The sequence below is a fragment of the Caretta caretta genome, chromosome 1 (genome assembly GCF_965140235.1).
Source record: "Caretta caretta isolate rCarCar2 chromosome 1, rCarCar1.hap1, whole genome shotgun sequence".
Lineage (NCBI taxonomy): Eukaryota > Metazoa > Chordata > Testudines > Cheloniidae > Caretta > Caretta caretta.
This window is the reverse complement of record NC_134206.1, coordinates 23456211-23476750: the sequence shown is the minus strand read 5'-3', so window position 1 is coordinate 23476750 and position 20540 is coordinate 23456211. Positions and strand designations below refer to the sequence as shown.

Here is a 20540-nt window from a genome sequence, read left to right as displayed (position 1 = left end):
ATATTCTTGCTCTGCTCTGTCAAAATCCCATGAGGGAGACTTTTGACCCAAGAATCAGTGCTGTCTTTAGAACAAGGTCCTGATATCCATGGGTCTGGGGTTCATGGGTCCTGTACAATGAAGCAGCATTCCCCCAATGGGATGATTCAGTGGAAGTTCAAGGATATTGATTCAGTTCTGAGTCAGAAACTGAGTTCTTGGAGGCAGAGCTATCTTTTACTGAATCACTAATACCACTTCCAGCAGTCCCTCCTGCAAACCTCTTCTCATATCCTTTACTTGACATGATAGAGGGGTACTTGCTGGACTCATGGTTTTGAATCCTGGCAAGCCTGGTTCATCCCTTCCTCATTCTGAGGTAGATACACTGAGTTCCATGCTGCGTGTGAGCCTTTCAGAAAAGACCTTAAACTGAAGTCCTGTCTGATTTGCAAGGAAGGAAGTCTTAAGTGAAGAGGGTTGCCCCGTTTTTATGGTCAAAATCTCCCCTAGTCTCCAGTTCTGTGCTGCACTCAGTCTTAGAGATTGGCTGCATTTTAGTGGCACAGGGGATGATTCCTGTATGTAATTAGAGACCAATTCTCCCTTGCTTTGCCCCGTGAGCTTCAAAAGAAGAGAGACCTTTGTACACTGGCATATTCCATAGGTGATTTCTCCACATGTGGAATTCTGGCATGTTCCCCCTCTCGTCAATTGTGCAATGATTTCATCCTCTCATACAGTATCATTGCCAGTTGTAGCCTGCAAATTCCATCTTTGGCTAATAAGAGGCTTTGTTTCTTGGTCTGTACATTTTGGTTGAAACCCCGATTTCTCTGTTTTTGTAGTCACATTTTTAACAAGCTTTAAAAAAAAAAATCTGGGGTCAAAATAATCACCTGAACATCTTGTATTATTTCCACCACCCAGGAATTGAAGTACCACAGTAATACCAGTTCTCATGTAATTTTGGCCCCATGAAAGACTCCCTGAGGATTTAAAAATGCCTCTGAACAATATAAACGTAAACACGAGAATTCACATCCATGCTCATTATTTTCTAACCTCCTGTCTAGGTCTAAAGGTTATTAGAGAAACTGTCAGCCTACAACTATAAATGATACGGTTTCAAAAGGTTTCAGAGTAGCAGCTGAGTTAGTCTGAATGCATCCGATGAAGTGAGCTGTAGCTCACGAAAGCTTATGCTCAGATAAATTGGTTAGTCTCTAAGGTGCCACAAGTCCTCCTTTTCTTTTTGGTTTCAAAAGGAGAGATTATTCCACGCTCAATTGTATGTGATGCAGTAATAATGATATAATCTTACAATTGTGCCTTTCCTGCCAAAATGCTTTACATTGCGAGAATGCCAGAGTGATAAGCACTATATCAAAAGCTAAAATACAGACAGACTCTTTTACCAGACTTGTTTGGAGCTAGTGCAGTTACAAGGAACATGGAATGCTTGTGAAACATTCTGAGCACTTTTGTGAACACACAAAGGGATACATGCGGGACTATAAAGTGTTCTCACCACCATTTCAAGTGCTTGAATGAGTTTTGCAAAGGCATAAAGGCTCTAGCACAGAAAGGCCTTCAGTGGGTGTAACAGTGACCTGTAAGATTAATTTACCAATTTTAATGCTAATTAGATGTTGCCCCAAAACTGGTCAAACATGTCCTACTCAGAACCTAGAATCAAGTCTCAGGGTTTGTCTTCACACAAAAGTTGTGCCACTTTAATTATACCAGAAAAGTTAAAGTGGTCCAACCCCCTCGCATGGACTGAGTGATATTGGTATAAGGTACCTTATACCAGCGCAGCTATTTCTATAGGAGAAGGGGAGTAATCTATACTGAAATAAGGCACCTTTGTACCAGTTTAACTGCATCCACACTAGGGGCCATGCCAGTATAACTATATTAGTAAAATATCCTATTAGTAAAATATACACTAACTGAAATGGTTGTACCAGTTCCTGAAGACCAGGCCTTAAAATCTCAGACAATGGCCATCCAGAGACACACAGGTCATTAAAAAAAGATAAAGAATCCAAGAACAGAGGGGAAGAATACAATTTAGCAATGTCTGCGTTGGAAATGGCCCATGTGTGAATGAACAATATCTCTGAAAATTGGACCAGCCTACTGCCTATGTAATTGAAAAATTCTGGGCCTGATTCTCATTTACAAGGCTCATTTACATCACTCTGGAACTTTAAAGGGGCTTTAATAATTTATACTTGCTTTAGGGCTACCTTGCAGCGCCAGGCCAGTGTAAATAGACTTTTAAGTAAATGAGAATCAGGCCTATAGTTTCCATCAGCAAGAGATACAGTTTAACACTACATCAAGTTGTCTTTTTGCATATTCACAAAAGCTACAAAGGGAGTGTGGGTATAGCTCACCCAGGCTCTGGACAGAGGCAGGACATTCTTCCCAGGAGAGTGAAAGTCACCTGTCTGTGATATTAAAAAAAAGGTTACTTTCCGCCATGGTTGGCATGTTATTATAGACTGTAATGTAACTAAGCAGGACATGCTAGTTCACATGCTTTTTTTGTGGGGAGAAAATAGCCCATTTAAAGATTCACCGGCATGTTCTGACTGCTTTGCGCTGCTCCAGTGACACAAAGCAACCATAAAACTTGAGTAACTGGCCAATTAAACCAGTTTACGTCTGCTTTGCATCAATGGAGCAGTGCCAAGCAACTGGGATCGGTGAATCTGGCCTCTAATCTATCATTTACAGCGGGGTTTATATGTAGCCTAACTTGATATTCAAAGGCCATGTCTACACTAGGAGCGCTTTGCTGTATAACTATACTGGTATTCTGTACCAGCAATGTGCTCCTGGTGAGAATATAGCCTATACAGGAAAAGCTCCCAGTGTAGTTTATTCCACCAGCAACAACCCCAACTCATCCCCCAAGCAAACCACGAGTAAAAGTAGAGTTTTGCCAATATAACTATCTACACTAGGGGCTTCTGGCACAGTCAAAGGTTACAGCTCCTCACACCCCTGACTGACACAGCTATGCCAGCAGATGTCTGTAAAATTGACATGGCTGAAGTCTAATAATTTGTTTAAAAGATCATAAGTGATTTCTATAAGTAATGTATTTAGAGGCAAAGCACTGTCTAATGCTTTCAAAGAAAGTATTACTTCTCTCTTTGTGCCATAGGTGAGCTGAGTGATAGCTGAGTTTCTGGTCATGAGTTAGAAGAAGGCTCCGCTGAAATGCCACAGAGGGACTTGCAAGTACAGCATGTGCAAAGAGTAACAAATGCATGGGAAGTAACCAGTGAAACTCCTATGTAATCAAAGAAAAATGGGAAACAGGAAGATCCAGTTGGAAAAGAAGCTTTGGAAAGAGGCAATCCGTGCAAACTTGCAAAATGACATGTGACCTATAAGAGAAATGACAGGTTTCAGAGGAACAGCCGTGTTAGTCTGTATTCGCAAAAAGAAAAGGAGTACTTGTGGCATTGGTTAGTCTCTAAGGTGCCACAAGTACTCCTTTTCTTTTTATAAGAGAAATGTAACTCAATCTGTCTTTCCAATGTCAAAGTTAAATAACATCCTGAGCATGCTCTGTTTATCATTTCCAAACTTCCAGACCAATTTGGCATTGCAAAATGAAAGTTCTTCAACCCAAGCAAAACATAAATTCCTCCAAGACTGCACACTGTACATGCCAAATTTGAAGTTATAAAACCAAGCTGTTTTTGAGTTATCAGAGTGTAAAAAAGCCCCTGAACAATTTTCTTAGATGAAAAATATTTATTGTTTCCAAAAAATAATAATCTTCTGAGCTAAGATCACGCATGGGAAATTTCAGCCCAAAAGATTAATCTTTGAAAAAGGTATAAGCAAATGAAAGTAGCAGTTTAGAATGAAAGTGATATGTAGATCAGTATTGGTTCCATAGTTCAGGCTGAAATTTGCTCCCCATTAAATCAGGTTTTCAAATCATAATCCACTAATTTTCCCAAACAGAAACGGATCTTCTTTAAATTTGACACATTGCATTTCTTTACAGGGCAGAGGTTTCCTGGCAAATATGGTAAAAATCAGACAGCAACTTTTTAAATTATAATGTTTTCACAGTGTAGTTAATTTTTTTAAAGATGTCCTAATGCTTTTTGGCTAATTAGATCTCAATAATGGCTTGGCCTAGAAAGCCCATATTTGTTTTGCTGGTCTTGCTGAGGATATGGACTTTTTTACAGCTTGTGGTGGGAGAATGGGTAGCGATTGAAAGGAGAATAAAAGTTGTTTTTAAGTGTACAAGAGCAAATATAAACTGACCTCACTCCTCACTCACCTTACCAAGCTGAGTCAGAGGTGAACGGGAGACCATAGTAATGTGGTGAGGCAGGGATTGGGGTTAGGAGTCTACTAGGGGGATCACAGAGCCATGAATGGTAGTATGGTCGCATTGTGGGGTAGGACAGTGTTGGAGCATGAGGACAGAGAAAGCACATAGAACGAGGGAAAGGAGAAGTGGGTTCAGGGAACCAGGAGAGGTATGTAGGGTGTATCTATAGAGAACCTGGGCAGATAGAGATGCGGACAAGGTAAGGGGGAGTGTGTATAGTTTCCAATGTAGATAAAAGCCTCCCAGTTTTCTACTCCACCCACCATCCACTACCCCCATATCCCAGACAAGTAGAAATCCTACCATGACACACACATACGTGGACTTGCTAACTGGGGGAGAGGAGCCCTGCTCTGGTGAGGCTTATAAGATGTGTTTCAGCAGGGTTCCCCTCCTGCAGATCTGAGATGCTAAAGCCAGTTTCAACTTCTCTAGCTCATTTAAAAAAAAAAACAAACATACCCATGGAAATTTGACTTAAAATGTTAGTTAAGATAAAATTTAATGTCTAAAGGATCTGTTCTAGTTGAGTCCAGCTAATGAACAGTTAAGAGATCCAGAAAATTTCCCAAGATTTTATAACCTTCCATCATTCACTGCCACCCATATAGTTTACACTACTCATCCAAACTCATCTGAATTATTTAACATTTATATTGCAGTGGCACCCAGAGGCCCCAGTCAGAATTGGGGCACTACTGAATGAGATACTGTACAAGCATATAATCAAAGGGTCTTCCTCCACAAGGAATTTATAGTGTAAGAAGACAAGTGACATGCAGAAGGATGAGGGGAGAGTGAAGCAGTCAAACTTACATTGCCTCATAATATTTTTTAAAGTACACCCAAAGATCAAATTACTGGGGGCTACATTCTCATAACCTTGCTCACACTGAGCAGCACCATTCTTCACGAGCAGTCCCATGGATTTCAGTGGGAGCCCTCCTGGAAAAATGTACTGTTCAACGTGAGTAAAAGGATCTGGCCCTAAGAGATTATTGGAAATTATTCCCTTGAATGAGAAATGGGATTTTATAATCTCCTAGCATGAAATTCACTTCTGTGTAGAGGGCCTGGGTAAGGCCTGTGCACCACTTAAATCTCACAAATGGACACTAATCCCTAGGGGAAATGAAATATACCAACGAATGTGCACAGCCTTGACCTATTTCATCTGTAGGAGTGTGGGACAGTAATTGCATTCAGCAGAGAAGCAGATTATTTCCGCTTGTAACTCTCAAATTCGGGGTCCTGCAGGAGATGCAGTAACTCACCTGCATCTCCATCACACATTCTTCAGATCTGCCAAAAGGTATTTATCATATGGATGATAATATGCATCTTCATTGGAAAGGCACTGAATCACTCCCTCCATCAGTTTGCCTACTGGACTTCCATGCAGACAGCACCATACCAACCTATCCTAGAAAAATTTATTCTCAGAGCCATTACCTTAGCCCAAAAAATCCTGCTGAGACACTGTAAAAATGTAAAAAGAAAAGGAGTACTTGTGGCACCTTAGAGACTAACCAATTTATTTGAGCATGAGCTTTCGTGAGCTATCGTGAGCTACAGCTCACTTCATCTTTTTGCGAATACAGACTAACACGGCTGTTACTCTGAAACCTGTAAAAATGTAGACACTTTCTCATTCACAGAGTGCAGTTTACAACTTGTGATCAACCTCATACCAGAGATTATCACTGGCTCAAGAAGAAGAGCTTTCACTTTCTAATGATGTATACAGATCAGAGTGCCAAGAAGGGACTGCAAAGTGATCATAAGGAGCCAAGAGAACAATAATATGCACATAAATGACAGCAAGGTGAGATGAAGTGTAAGCAAGCAGGCAGTCATTGTGCATGATTGCTGTCACAGGAGGATTGCTTCCCAAACAGACGCACTAGAAACAATAATCAAGTTCCCAGTTTACTCCCATCTCTGGGATCTTGCTTTGCCTTGTGCAAGTAGCAGTCAACCTTGCTACAGGCCACTCTGCAATTGTACATATGAGTATAGCCAGGCAAGACTCCATCTGTATACTTCTGTGCATCTGAAAACAGAATTCCACCCTTGTCTCTGGGTACAGGTAGACACCATTACTGCTAGCTCTTAACACTGAAATGGAAAAAGCTAAAGGGAAGAAAGCCACTGCCTCATGAATGAGGATCAGGAAAACGTGGCTGGAGGGTTATAGTAAAGTCTATCTCTGCATAGCTCTCAGCTGAGGGACTTTGCACCACGGGCCAAACAGTTCAATGGCATACCCACATTTCTGATGATTTTGATACAAAAGATAAGGAAGTTAGATATTCTTTCTGTATAACATTTCTTCTAGAAGCTTTTTGAGAGCCTTGTTGTTATTGCACTTCATTGGGTACAAGTCATACTGTGTATATTTCATGTTGTACTTCATGTGGCTTAGTGCTCTCGGCTTCTGACTTAATGGATTTTCTGTAACTTGAAGTCTTTAAATCATTATTTGAGTCCTTCAGTAACTCAGCCAGAGGTTATAGGTCTATTACAGGAGTATGTGGGTGAGATTGGGGAGGCAGCTGGTGCTGCTTCAGCACCTAACTGTGGCAGAAGACTTCACATTACAAAGGATTTGCTGTACTGGGGCAAAGATTCATAGATTTTTAAGGCCAGAAAGGAGAACCATGATCCTCCAGTTTGATTTCCTGCATAAGACCGAACAAAATATCTGACCCCACGTGACAGTATTTTGCCTACATCATTCTTTTGACTGCTTCATTGCATGGAGTTTTAGTGTACATGTTGTCCATTTACTTGTGTCTGATTTAGACAGCAAGCACTTTGTGTCATGGAGTGTATCTTCTCTATGTTTGTAAAGCACCCTGGGCATTCATAGCATTATAGAAATTATAAAGAAAAATAGTCAAATTTAATTACAGCAGACAACGCTGGTAAGTAAAGATGGGACTTAGAGGAGCTGAGTTCAATTCATGGCTCTGGCTTGGTCACATTGCGCCTCCGCTGCCCATCTATATAAAGGAGATGATAATAATACTATTACTTCCTCCCAGGAATGTTGTGAGGCTACATTTCTTGATGTTTGTGGCTAGAGCTGAGCTATTATGGTGATGGCAGCCATCTAGGTCCCTAGATTGATAAAAGTCTAGTTAAGATACTACTTATCTCATTAGATGTGAACATTTTAATGACCATTCAGTACTCGAACATTCTCACTAGCAGTCATGTTTATTGGACTTTGGATGGAGACCAGGAAGGCAGCAGTAATAACACCCTGGATCCAACCAAGCTGCTGCAGGAAACCTGGCAGTGGCCATATCTGTGACCTTTGCTGTGACTGACATTCTCATTCATCATCCACAACCCGGCAGAGGAGGAGAAGAGGCAACTAACTTCTGCTTCAGTAAATTAACTGGACTTCACTGACTAGTGTGACTAGGAGACTTAAGAGAGAGTGGAGCATCTTTGGGAGCAAGATATATACTTAGAGATGTTCACAGCAATATACATACACACACAGTAATAGGGCTCTTAAATTTGGCTTTACAAACAGTTCCAAAGAGCTGTACAAACATCAATTAATTGTTGACACATTTTTGTAAAGAGAAAACCAGAACTCATAAGAGGTGCAAAACAATGCTGGGAGGTCTCAAATCTGAGCCCATTTCTCTACTCTTATCTTTATTTTTGACATGATCCTTTATACACAATCACAGAAGTCAGAGACAGAAAAGACCTACTAGATCATCCAGTCCATCCCACTGAAAAGTCAGGATTATATTTCATTTATTTATTTATCTTATTTAGGTTTATACAAATGCCAAAAATGGCACCCACCTGTATATTCTAGGTGTCCTTGACATAACTTAACAGTACAACAAAATTAATACCCAAACATAACTAAAGCACAGCAGTACAATTTAACTCACTGTCAGTAACCCAAGATAACTGAAAAGCCCAAAATCCCTGACCACCCTCCCACAGTTTTCACATACACGGGGAAAGAAGATGAGCTGTGCTGTGTGCTCTGAAGGTCATCAAACTCAACCTGTTTTTTTGGACCAAGGAGAGAGTGAATTCCTAAGCTATGGGGCCCTCCCAGAGAGCACTATGCCAGCAACTTGCTCTTGTCTATACCAGCAGGGATTTAACTTGAGCACCTCTGCAGTGGTTCAGCACAGGGAGAAATGTGAGCTTTTACAAGTCAAATGAAACACCTTAAGTTTCCCCCACAAACCAAGAGGCAACCAGTGCAAATCACAGAACTTGTTGAATATGCTCATGGCAAGACACTCCATTAACGAATGGGCTGTCACATTCTGCATATGAAGTCTTGTTCTTTATTACTGTGTATAATTGATGAAGAGATGGCTAAAGATTTTCAGAGTCCAAAATTAGTCTATTTTTAACTTATGGTTATGGTATTGGTGGTGATGGGATTTCCCGCCCCCCCCCTCCCCCAAAAGCCCATTTTTCAGTAAACAAATTTCAATAATCATTTTGAAAATGTTTTCAAAGTACTCGATAAAAATTCAGAAAAAATATCCAAAAAGCCACCACATTTTTCACAAAACACAAACTTGTTTGGCAACATCCACAATTTTAAAAAATTGTGTTAGAAAAAAGGGCATTTTTCAACAATAACAACAAACCTGTAGTTTGAAAAATATTAACCAGCTCTGCCCAAAATGTAGGATTAGGGCACTGACGGTAAGTGGTGCTCAACAAATTGCTTTTGCCCGTGAATATACGCTATTATAATGAGGGATGATTATAATTTTTTCTTTTGAATAATGCCTTTGGTTTGAAATTATTACTAATTATCATTATCTGTATTGCCACAGTGCCTAGGAGCCTGGTTGTGGGCCAGGGCCCCATTGTGCTTGGCACTATACAAACACAAAGAACACACAGACTGTCCTGCCTCAAAGAGTTTATCATTTGGGGGCTGCACTACACTACACTACAAAGTTAGTTCCGCTTCACTACATCACCCAGGGCTGTGAAAAATTTCAATCCCTGTGCAACATCATTGAGACAACCAAAGGCCCGGTGAAGACACTGCTAAGTCACTGGGAGAATTCTTCCCTTGAACTAGCTACTGCCTCTTGGAGAGGTGGATTTATTACAACAACAGAAGAACCCCTACCTTCTCTGTAGTAAGCGTCTGCGCTTCAGCAGCAGAGCTGCAGCTGTGCCACTGTAGCATTTCTAGTGTAGACGTCGGCTAAGGAAGCTCCTTCCTTCCATCTTTAACACAAATCCTGCTATTACTGAACATGCGCAACCACCAGGCCAATATGCATCTTCACGTGCATATGTAGGTTCTACTTGCAGCACCCTGCTGGTCTGGGAAAGAGAAGAAAAAAGCCCTTTCTTGGCCAGGTTGCTGCCATCATTCTGATGTCCCACTCTTAGAGAGGGAGAGAAACAAAAAGCTAAAGTCACATGGTTATTTCCTACTGGATTGACTTTGACTTTTGACTGCATATGACCGCTTTGTGCTGCCCTCTATCTTATCAGGCACATACACCACTGCAATTAGCAGGAGCCGCTTGCTACCCAGGTGGTAGATTGTCTTATCTTGGAAGCGGTACTGCTTAGAGACTGGGTAGGATGGGAGGCTTGGGGAAGGGAAAGGGGTGAATGAGGGTTCCCCAGCAGCCAAACAGTGAGGCGTTTCCCAGGACTCTGTGTGGGGGCTAAGAGCCAGAAGGGGTGCTGGAAGGTGCTCCTGAAAGGGAGTTTGGGGCATTGCACAGGGGGTGCTTAAGGATTCCCAATGGGGGGTTGCTGGGTGTCTCAAGGGTGGAGGGGAGGTGACATTTTCCCTAGGGTTCTGGGGATGAGTTGGGGCAGGAGGGTTCCCAATGGGGCAATGCTGGATGAGTCAGAGGAGAGGATGCGAGACAGAGGGGCATTTTCCAGAGGTGCTGGGGGATAGGATGGTTCCCACTGTGGGGGAAGGTGGGTGATTTCCTAGGAGCGATAGGGGAGGTAGGAGGTGTTCTCAGTGTGTGGGAAATGGAGCATTGCTCCAGAGTCTGGGGGAAGGGTTCCCAGGAGGGCCTGGGAGGGGACATTGGGCATTGACCCAGGGTGCAGCGGTTGGGTTCCTGGAGGGGGTTGGGTGGGAAACTGCCCCGGTATGTGGCGGGAGAGTTCCCCGGGGGGCGGAAGGGTTCCCCGCACGGACATTGCCCGCGGCTGCGGCAGGAAGGTTCCCGGGGGAGGATCGGGGGTGTTGCCCCGGGGGTGCGGCGGGAGGATCCCCGGAGGAGGATCGGGGGGTGTTGCCCCGGGGGTGCGGCGGGAGGGTTCCCGGGGGAGGATCGGGGGGCGTTGCCCCGGGCGTGCGGCGGGAGGGTCCCCGGGGCAGGACCGGGGGGGGGGCGTTGCCCCGGGGGTGCGGCGGGAGGGTCCCCGGGGGAGGATCGGGGGGCGTTGCCCCGGGGGTGCGGCGGGAGGGTCCCCGGGGGAGGACCGGGGGGCGTTGCCCCAGGGATGCGGTGGGAGGGGTCCCGGGGGAGGATCGGGGGGCTTTGTCCCGGGGGTGCGGCGGGAGGGTCCCCGGGGGAGGATCGGGGGGCGTTGCCCCGGGGATGCGGCGGGAGGGGTCCCGGGGGAGGACCGGGGGGGGGCGTTGCCCCGGGGGTGCGGCGGTAGGGTTCCCGGGGGAGGATCGGGGGGGGGCGTTGCCCCGGGGGTGCGGCGGGAGGGTCCCCGGGGGAGGATCGGGGGGCGTTGCCCCAGGGATGCGGCGGGAGGGGTCCCGGGGGAGGATCGGGGGGCGTTGCCCCGGGGGAGCGGCGGGAGGGTCCCCGGGGGAGGATCGGGGTGCGGCGGGAGGGTCCCCGGAGGAGGATCGGGGTGCGGCGGGAGGGTCCCCGGAGGAGGATCGGGGGGCATTGCCCCAGGGATGCGGCGGGAGGGGTCCCGGGGGAGGACGGGGGGGGCGTTGCCCCGGGGGTGCGGCGGGAGGGTCTCCGGAGGAGGATCGGGGGGCATTGCCCCAGGGATGCGGCGGGAGGGGTCCCGGGGGAGGACGGGGGGGGCGTTGCCCCGGGGGTGCGGCGGGAGGGTCTCCGGAGGAGGATCGGGGGGCACTGCCCCAGGGATGCGGCGGGAGGGGTCCCGGGGGAGGACGGGGGGGGCGTTGCCCCGGGGGTGCGGCGGGAGGGTCTCCGGAGGAGGATCGGGGGGCACTGCCCCAGGGATGCGGCGGGAGGGGTCCCGGGGGAGGACGGGGGGGGCGTTGCCCCGGGGGAGCGGCGGGAGGGTCCCCAGGGGAGGACCGGGGAGCATGTGGCGGGATGGCTCCCCGGAGGCAGGGCAGTGGGGGCCGCTGCTCCGCCCGCCGCCCGTGGGTCGCTCCGTGGGCGGGGGCGGGGCGGCGCCGCGCGGTCCCTCCCCTGGGCAGTGTCTCCGCCCGGCCCTTTAACCGCCGGGCCGCCCCGCCCCCGCGCTGTCCGGCCGGGCCGTGTCCGCAGAGCGGCCGCGCGCGGGGCCCGTCTGGCCGGGGGCAGCGCCCGGGCGGTGCAGGGCGGGCGCGCGGCGCGGCGCAGCGCGGGGCTCGGCCCGGGCCATGGGGCTGCGGGGCCGCCGCCGCCGCCTCCTGCTGCCGCTGCTGGGGCTGCTGCTGGGGCTCGGGCTGGGGCTGCTGCCCGGCGCGGCGCGCGGCTTCGGGGAGGACGAGGAGCGGCGCTGCGATGCCATCCGCATCGCCATGTGCCAGAACCTGGGCTACAACGTCACCAAGATGCCCAACCTGGTGGGGCACGAGCTGCAGGCGGACGCGGAGCTGCAGCTCACCACCTTCACCCCGCTCATCCAGTACGGCTGCTCCAGCCAGCTCCAGGTGGGTGCCGCCGCCGCCCTGGCCCGCCCCTTGCACTCCCTGCCCCGGGCCCCGCTCCCTGAACGCCAGGCCCGCGAGGCAGGGTGTGCGGGGGGGCTCCTGCCGGTGCCAGGAGCCGCCAGCGCGGGGGTCTCCCCCCCCACACCTCCGCCGGGCCCCCCGCCGTGGCAAGCCCCGCACGAGTGACATTCGGCAGCGGCGCTCGCGCCAGGGATCTGTGCCGCGGCCAGAGGATCCCTCTCGTGGGGCAAACCCGAGCGGGGCAGACTGCAGGGAAAGGGCTGCCGTTATGGTACCAGCTGCACCCCTAAATGCTGTAAATCCCCCCCCCCCATTTATTTCCCAACCTAATCTGCTCCTAAGGTGCTAAACTAATGGTTTCTAGAGTGGAAAGAGACCGTTTCGCTTCCAGCAGCAGGGACTATCCCGAATCCCCCCCGTTTTACTTCTTGCATTTGTTCTGCGAACTTCCCACGGACTCCCAAGTTTCAATCTGTTGCATTTCTTGCCTTTGTTTTGTAAATCTCCTTCAACCTAGTTTCCCTGCTGCCGATTTGGGAGCAGCCGTGGGCGGGTTTCGGGTTATTTCTTAGCCCAAGTTTCTAGGATAGAAGAGCGTGAAAATATCTGCTGGGGTAAACAAAAGTTTTAAAAGAAACTATTAAAAGGGTTAAACAAAGATACATTTGGAAACTTCCAGCTGCAAAGTGGCTCAAGATTAGCTTTCCCCTCTGGGTGTGAATCTACAGATAAGAAGGTACAATAAGGTTACAATAGCATTTAATCTCACAGTTTACAGTTGCTGAGAGACTGAAGTAAATACACAAGGAGCCCCGTTCCCAGTCCTCTTTCTGGAGTAACCTCCACACAAAGTCAGAAGCTAGGAGAAGAAGCCAAACTTTTCTGTCGATTGGCATGCTGTACTTGTTTATGTTCCCTTTGGTAGCCCAGGAATTTGGACTAGTGTGAAGACTAAAGGGAACACCCTAAATCAGGGTTAATAAATTGGCTGATCTCTCTTTTTATGGGTTTGAAAATGTCATTTAGCCTAATATTAAAAATATGACTTTTACAGATCAAGGCATGTGAACTTTCTCACTGACTTCTTAAAGAAAAATATTTATCCTTGAACACCATGAAAGTACAGCGTATACTAAACAGACAGTTTCAAGGACATGACTTTCCAGTTCAGATGCTTGCACATAAAGTCCTTCACTTATAACCATAGATGACAGTTGTTATGTGTATGGAGCTGGTGAACCAATGTGCATCCAGACATAATGGACAGAGGAGGTGAACATATGTGTGACTTGTCATAAAAAAACAAAGGGACATAGCATAAAATTGTGGTAAGAGGACCCCCTCCAGTAACTTCACTGTAGGAGTTGCTCTCCCATATTAATGGCAAGATCCCTGTCCTAGCCCATGACTTAGATATTGTTGAATAACAAACTTACTTCTTCAGATAGTTGTATCCAAACTAATAATTGCTTGGCATTTTTCTTAAATGATCAGTTTTACACACAGATCTATTTGCTTTGTGTGTACCAGAATTACAAGAGTCAAGTACTGAGCAAATTATTGTCCTAACTTCATTATAAGAGAAAATACGATTTACAAAGACCAAGTTCAACCATGAATGTTGTTAATTCAATGAGCTCTTAATATTTTAACTGTTTTATTTCAAGTTTTAAATATCTCTATGCAGTCTCAAAAACTAAGGTCTATATATTTGTGTTAAAGTTTAAATTACTTATTCAGTTGGTGTTTTGCCCTCCTAAACTGTAAATTTGAGGCTTAGATCTAGGGCTAAGTTCTGCTGGCCTTGCGTGAATTTGGCCCATTGACTTCAGTAAAGCTAATTCTAGTGAGTAAAGTGATCAAGATTTGGCCTTAAAACACTTTTTGAATTGAAAACAAGGGCTGAGGTTTTTAGGATTTTTTCCCTTGGTTTCTTTACTACATGCTGCTCCTTGCTTACTTAGGCAAAGTAACTGAACAGTTAAAGAGGATAGAGAGGGAACTTGCTATATAGTCTACCATTTGTATCTTCTTTTAAGCACAAGTTTGACTATTGTTTTTCTCTTCCAGTTCTTCCTTTGTTCAGTCTATGTTCCAATGTGCACAGAGAAGATTAACATCCCAATAGGTCCCTGCGGTGGCATGTGCCTTTCCGTCAAAAGAAGATGTGAACCTGTTCTGAAAGAATTTGGATTTGCCTGGCCAGACAGTCTAAACTGCAGTAAATTCCCACCCCAAAATGACCATAACCACATGTGTATGGAGGGTCCAGGGGATGAAGAGGTTCCCCTTCACAGCAAGACATCCTTGCAGCCAGGAGAAGAGTGTCACACAATGGGATCTAATTCAGAGCAGTATATCTGGGTAAAAAGAAGCCTGAGCTGTGTCCTTAAGTGTGGCTATGATGCTGGTCTCTATAGCAGATCAGCTAAGGAATTCACTGATATCTGGATGGCCGTGTGGGCTAGCCTGTGCTTCATATCAACGGCCTTCACAGTCCTGACCTTCCTGACTGATTCGTCCAGGTTTTCCTACCCTGAGCGCCCCATCATATTTCTGAGCATGTGCTACAATATTTATAGCATTGCTTATATTGTGAGGCTGACTGTAGGCCGGGAAAGGATATCCTGTGATTTTGAAGAGGCAGCAGAACCTGTTCTTATCCAAGAAGGTCTTAAGAACACAGGATGTGCTATAATTTTCTTACTGATGTATTTTTTTGGGATGGCTAGCTCCATCTGGTGGGTGATTCTGACATTAACATGGTTTCTAGCAGCAGGACTCAAATGGGGCCATGAGGCTATAGAAATGCACAGCTCCTATTTCCATATTGCAGCCTGGGCTATCCCTGCAGTGAAGACCATAGTCATCTTGATTATGAGACTGGTAGATGCAGATGAGCTCACTGGTCTGTGTTATGTCGGCAACCAGAACCTAGATGCACTCACTGGCTTTGTCGTTGCTCCGCTTTTCACCTACTTGGTTATTGGAACTTTATTCATAGCAGCAGGTTTAGTGGCCTTATTTAAAATCAGGTCTAATCTTCAAAAAGATGGGACTAAAACTGACAAGCTGGAAAGACTGATAGTCAAAATTGGTGTCTTTTCCGTTCTATACACTGTCCCAGCTACATGTGTAATTGCATGTTACTTCTATGAAATCTCCAACTGGGCTATCTTCCGCTATTCAGCGGATGATTCCAATATGGCAGTGGAGATGCTCAAAATTTTCATGTCTCTGCTGGTGGGTATCACATCTGGCATGTGGATTTGGTCTGCCAAGACTCTGCACACGTGGCAGAAGTGCTCTAACAGACTGGTGAACTCAGGGAAAGTGAAACGAGAGAAGAGAGTGGATGGTTGGGTGAAACCTGGGAAAGGGAATGAGACTGTGGTGTAAACAAAACCTCTGTGCTGACATCTCTTCCAAGAAGGACTTGTGTATAAACACTTGCAGTAGAAATGTTGCTGGGGTGGTATGGGGAGGTAAAGTACAAAATCTGTCTCTGAAAAGAAACCTTAAAGAATAAGCAATAATTTCAAAAACAGAATAATCATAAAGCACGCTGCCCAAAATACAAAAGCCCGGGGAGGCTTTGAAAGCTGTGAAAAATCTGAATGTCACATTTTTGTAAAGCAGGTTGCAATATATTAGTGTCATTAGAAGCCACAGGGTCTTGCATCTTGTTACTTGGGTTGCCGATTTTCCTGAATCATGTTACAGTGCATGGAGGATGAGGGCCAAATTCTGGGCTGGGTTAGGGTCCAATCCTGTGAGGCAATGGGTGCTCTCAGCTTCAATTGACAGCATCACTCCCTTTGAATTCAGTGTCTTAAGGGATGTGGTCAGCACCTTTTAGGATTGGACCCATAGCCGATACAGCCTGTTGCCTTCATCAGTGTTGCACGGTGCATAATTCAGCCAAAGATTAGGTCCTCATGCAAATGCCAGCGAAGCTTTCCAGGTATAAAAACAACTCAAACAGGGAATTTGTAGGATTCGGTTAGGTGTTAGGATGGATTGCTGTATAGCTCAGCTGACAACCTAATACTAACCTCTACATTGGCACGCGCTTTGCTCTCTAAAACATCAGTACTTCATTTGATGTGTTTAGAAGCTTCACTCAGTACTTTCTTTTATCAGAAGTAGATTAACTGGGAGATTGAAGCATAACAGCATATATAGTTTCCATTTATCTCCCTGCCCCCTTTTATCCTTTTTTGATAACCTGGCTATTTCCAGACTCTGACTACTTTATTCCTTTGCATTAATAACTTAGGGTTTTTCTTTTAATAGCTCTCCTTCCTACTGCAATATACAGCTGAGGGAAAGTGAATGAAGGCTCACTTTGGACAAACTCTTTATTCAGCAGAACATGTAGTTTTTCTCCAAGTAAACTTATCTGGCTCTCCCCGGAGACCTATTGCATTAAGCAATTAAGACTTAATATATTTCACTCTGTGTGATTACATCTATGCAGACGCCAGTCTGGGAAAAGTGAAATGTTAAGTTACTTGGCAACTTCATGTTAACACAGATCATTCGTATAAGTGTGTGTGTCAATTAAAAATAAAAGAACATTCTCCAGCCATGACATAGCAGTACAGCTGACTGGCTCAAACTGATGGTCACTGAAAGTGACTTAAAAAAAAAATTTTATATGTAAGAATGTAATCAGACTTCAGCAACAATGGAGACATTTTCCTTTTTGAAAAGGGCTCCATGGAGAAGAAATCCAACTTCTTCTTGGTGAGTAATATGTTTCCTAGTTAGTGGCAAGGTTCCTTGCCCTTGGCATGTCATGTTCATAGGGAGCATGAGACTAATGAATGCCACAGTCCAGCTTGATTAACAGGAAGTATAATGTAAACCTAAATAAAGAGCAGCATTTAAGTGCTCCCCTTGAAAGACCCACCAGTAGCTTCCCCTGTGTGCCCTAAAATCTTGCTTTGTCTTCAGTGTATGGCAGTGATTCTCAAACTTTTGTACTGGTGACCCCTTTCACATAGCAAGCCTCTGAGTGTGACCCCCCCTTATAAATGGAAAAACATTTTTTAATATATTTAATACCATTATAAATGCTAGAGGCAAAGCAGGGTTTGGGCTGGAGGCTGACAGCTTGCGACGCCCCCATGTAATGACCCAGTTTGACAACCCCTGGTGTATGGGTGCCTGATCAAGGGAGATGCTGAGTGCCTTCAATTTCTGTGGACTTAAGTGGTAGCTGAGGGTTCTGTGGTCTTTTGTAGGATGAGGCAGGCCTGAAAGGGGTCCCCCCTCTATCTCTCAAACTGTGTTAAAGGCCTGCATTGTGTCTGTGTTGAAATATGTGCTTAAAAACAAAACAACCTCATTTCAGTCTGCGCAGTTGGGATCAGTCACTAGCAGAGCAAGTGACAACTTGACTCATTCTACCCACAACACACCATTATTTTGATCAGCTCTATGTACTAGCTGAGTGTTCCAAATCCAATCCTTTATCAAGTCTCTTCTGTTGGATGGTAATGCCTTGTTGGATCTATGTATTCTGGTCTGGAAACAGTTTTGCAAGAATGAAAGCTGTGGATGGCTGGGCTTCACCATGATGCTTGATCTATTTACGATTGAAATGAGGATGCCAAATCAGAAGCTAGCTCTAAATTCTGAGGGGTGAAGGCGAGAAAGTGAGTGCGCCAAATTCATCCAGGAGTCCCTCCAGTGAAGTCACTGGTTAAGGACGCTCGGGGATTCATACACACTGAACTTCATGCTATTTGATGTGATTGACCTATACACTTTTATCCTCGTCATCCCAGAATTTAAGGGATGACCTTTCCTGTTATCATTGAATTTCAGAGCATGACTCAGTAGATCTCTTACTAGAATGATAGCACTGGTGATTAGTGACATCTGAAAGTGAGTCAGATGAGGATGATGTTTCCTTACATTGCAGGGTGAGGGGAAGATAAATCCATGAAAGTTGTGAGGCACTCAGATAGTATGGGGATAGCAGCCACATAGTGACCATTCTCCCTTGGAGGCATTGTGCCTGTCTGAGGCACGGTGGGCCTAAATTCTCTTGCAGTTATGTACCAGAGCTCAGTGAATTTCTTCCTGATTTACTTCCAGGTAATGAGGCAGAGCATCTGACCCAGGGCCGCAGAAGCCCCTCTGAAAAGGCACAACTTAACTATGTGCATTTACCTTGCTATTCTAGTTGTTCGGGCATTTGTTATTGGAAAAGCCACTCTAGATCAAGTCTGAAGCACGTAGTTACGAAGACTGAATATCGGCAACTCGGTTTCTCTCATTTCAACGTAGTTATGAATTTAAAACCAAACAATGTGTGACTAATCCTGCCTTGGAATTGCAGTTGCTGTGGCTATAGAGCTCAAAACTTTACAACAGTTACTTTTTCTGCCGAATCCCTTCTCCTTTCTCTCTCACGCCAGTCCCAACCCCAGTTGGTGTTTTGTGCTGACGTACAGGATTCTGAAATGTCTGACAGACAGGTACAAGCGAAACTACTTATGATAGAGCTTCAGAAAGAGAAACTAACTTGTTGAAGGGAATGGACACTGATAATTTTTTAGATGTACAGAAAGTATATCTGCATTGATGTATGTACTGTAAATTTCTAATTTATCACTGTACAAAAAACTTTGCTATTTAATTTTTCTATCAAAATAAAATTTTGTTAACCTCTGTGAATAAGTAATGGATTCTTCTTGTGTCTTGATTTTTTTGGGGGAGAGTGGGTGGGAGTTTCCTTTCATAAACTGTCTTTATCCTCCTGTTGCAAACACAAAGCATTGTGGGTTTTTTGCTTTTCCACCATCACCCCCTCCCTTTCTTCCTTTCTAAGTGAAGAGTGTCGTGCCAAGCTCAGGGCAGAGACCTGCAACTGGTTGTGTGTTCTATAATCAGCTTTCACCAACCCAGTAACAAGTGTGAACTCCTGAAGCACTAGAATCGTCTTATCATAGAGTCTGACAGTCCCTTTGGGCACTACAGTCTATTTTGCCACCCAGACAAGCTGGACTTAGTGATAGCTGGTTGCCGTACACCAAAGATGCAGGTTGCTTCCAATCCCAAGAGACCAGTCACTTACCCTAGGTCAATTTGTATCTCAGATCTCACCCCAAAGACAAAGCTTGTAGCCAATCCTGTAGCAAACTGACTAAGGATTAATTATCTAAGAAAAGAAATGAGTTATTACAAGGTTAAAGCAAGCAAACATATACACTGAGTTTACGGTCTAGGGTTTTAAAAGGTGACTGTTGTATTAATCTCTCAGCACTGTATGCCTTTTAGGGATAACCCAGGTTGGCCCTGGGGTTCTCTGCTTCTGTTTCATAGCTCCAACCGTGTAAGAATCCTAAATCCAGAGAGATGAAAATTCTCTTGTTCCTTATTTTTATTTCCTTCCAGAGTTCAAGCTGATGGGAAGAGCCCTCTTGAATGTAACCTCTTTGTGAGTATGAAGGGGCAATTGACAAAGCATTTGTGTTGTGATGTCTCATAATGGCCCATTTAGTTTTGATAGCCTTCTTGGTGAGCAGAAGAAGATCCCTGCTGACAGTTTCAGGGCAAACTTTTTTTTTTCCAGTTATAAAGCAAAAACTTAAATATTGCCTTACACTGTATGATAAAAGATGTGAGATTATTTTATGCACTAATTTACAAGCATTTCACATTGTTATGAGGTCAATACCCATCTTAAGCATGCTAACATGCAAGCGAAACAGACTGGCTTCCAGCACCTGGTTTGCCAGCGTTACACAGAAAACTGAAATGCTTCACTTAAATGAGTTAGAACTTTGGCCTAAGACCTACATTTGGGTCCAAGCTGGGCAAGAGTGCTCCCAGCTATCATTAGTGGACAACAGATAAAATTCAAGACATGTTTCAGCTTCTTGAGCAGCCTTATTCCAGGAAGCCCTAAGTCTGAGTGAGAAGGAATGTTTCCGAAGGGGGTGGTTGGGTTCAAAAGCATTGGTGAGGAAGCAGGACTGGGCTGTAGCTTTTCTGCAGTGCATCCAGGCTTGCCTGAATAGATAGTCAAACCTCTTCACATGCTGAGATGTATGGCACAGCTCTAAAATGACCATGGAGCAACCTGCTACTGCTCTATTAGTGACTTTAGGGGAAAAACAAGCAACGCACGGCCTGGTCCTGCTATTTTTGTTCAAGTAAGGCTCCCCTCTGCTTCAAGTATGGAAGGATTGGTTTTAAAACATGGAATGCATTCAGAACCTAGAATGAAGGTAGATAACTTCAGCAAAATCATTTTGCCTACTAAGGGCACTCAGTATTGCTGGTGGCTTTTGT

General features: G+C 45.4%; 1 protein-coding gene across 1 annotated transcript; it reads left to right on the top strand.

Moving 5' to 3' along the window:
* Positions 1-11921: 11921 nt before the first annotated feature.
* Positions 11922-18923, top strand: FZD4 (frizzled class receptor 4). The gene is made up of 2 exons (XM_048841802.2): positions 11922-12209; positions 14301-18923. The coding sequence occupies exons 1-2, from the start codon at positions 11937-11939 to the stop codon at positions 15627-15629; spliced, it is 1602 nt and encodes a 533-aa protein (XP_048697759.2). The 5' UTR covers positions 11922-11936; the 3' UTR covers positions 15630-18923.
* The last annotated feature ends 1617 nt before the right edge of the window (positions 18924-20540 follow it).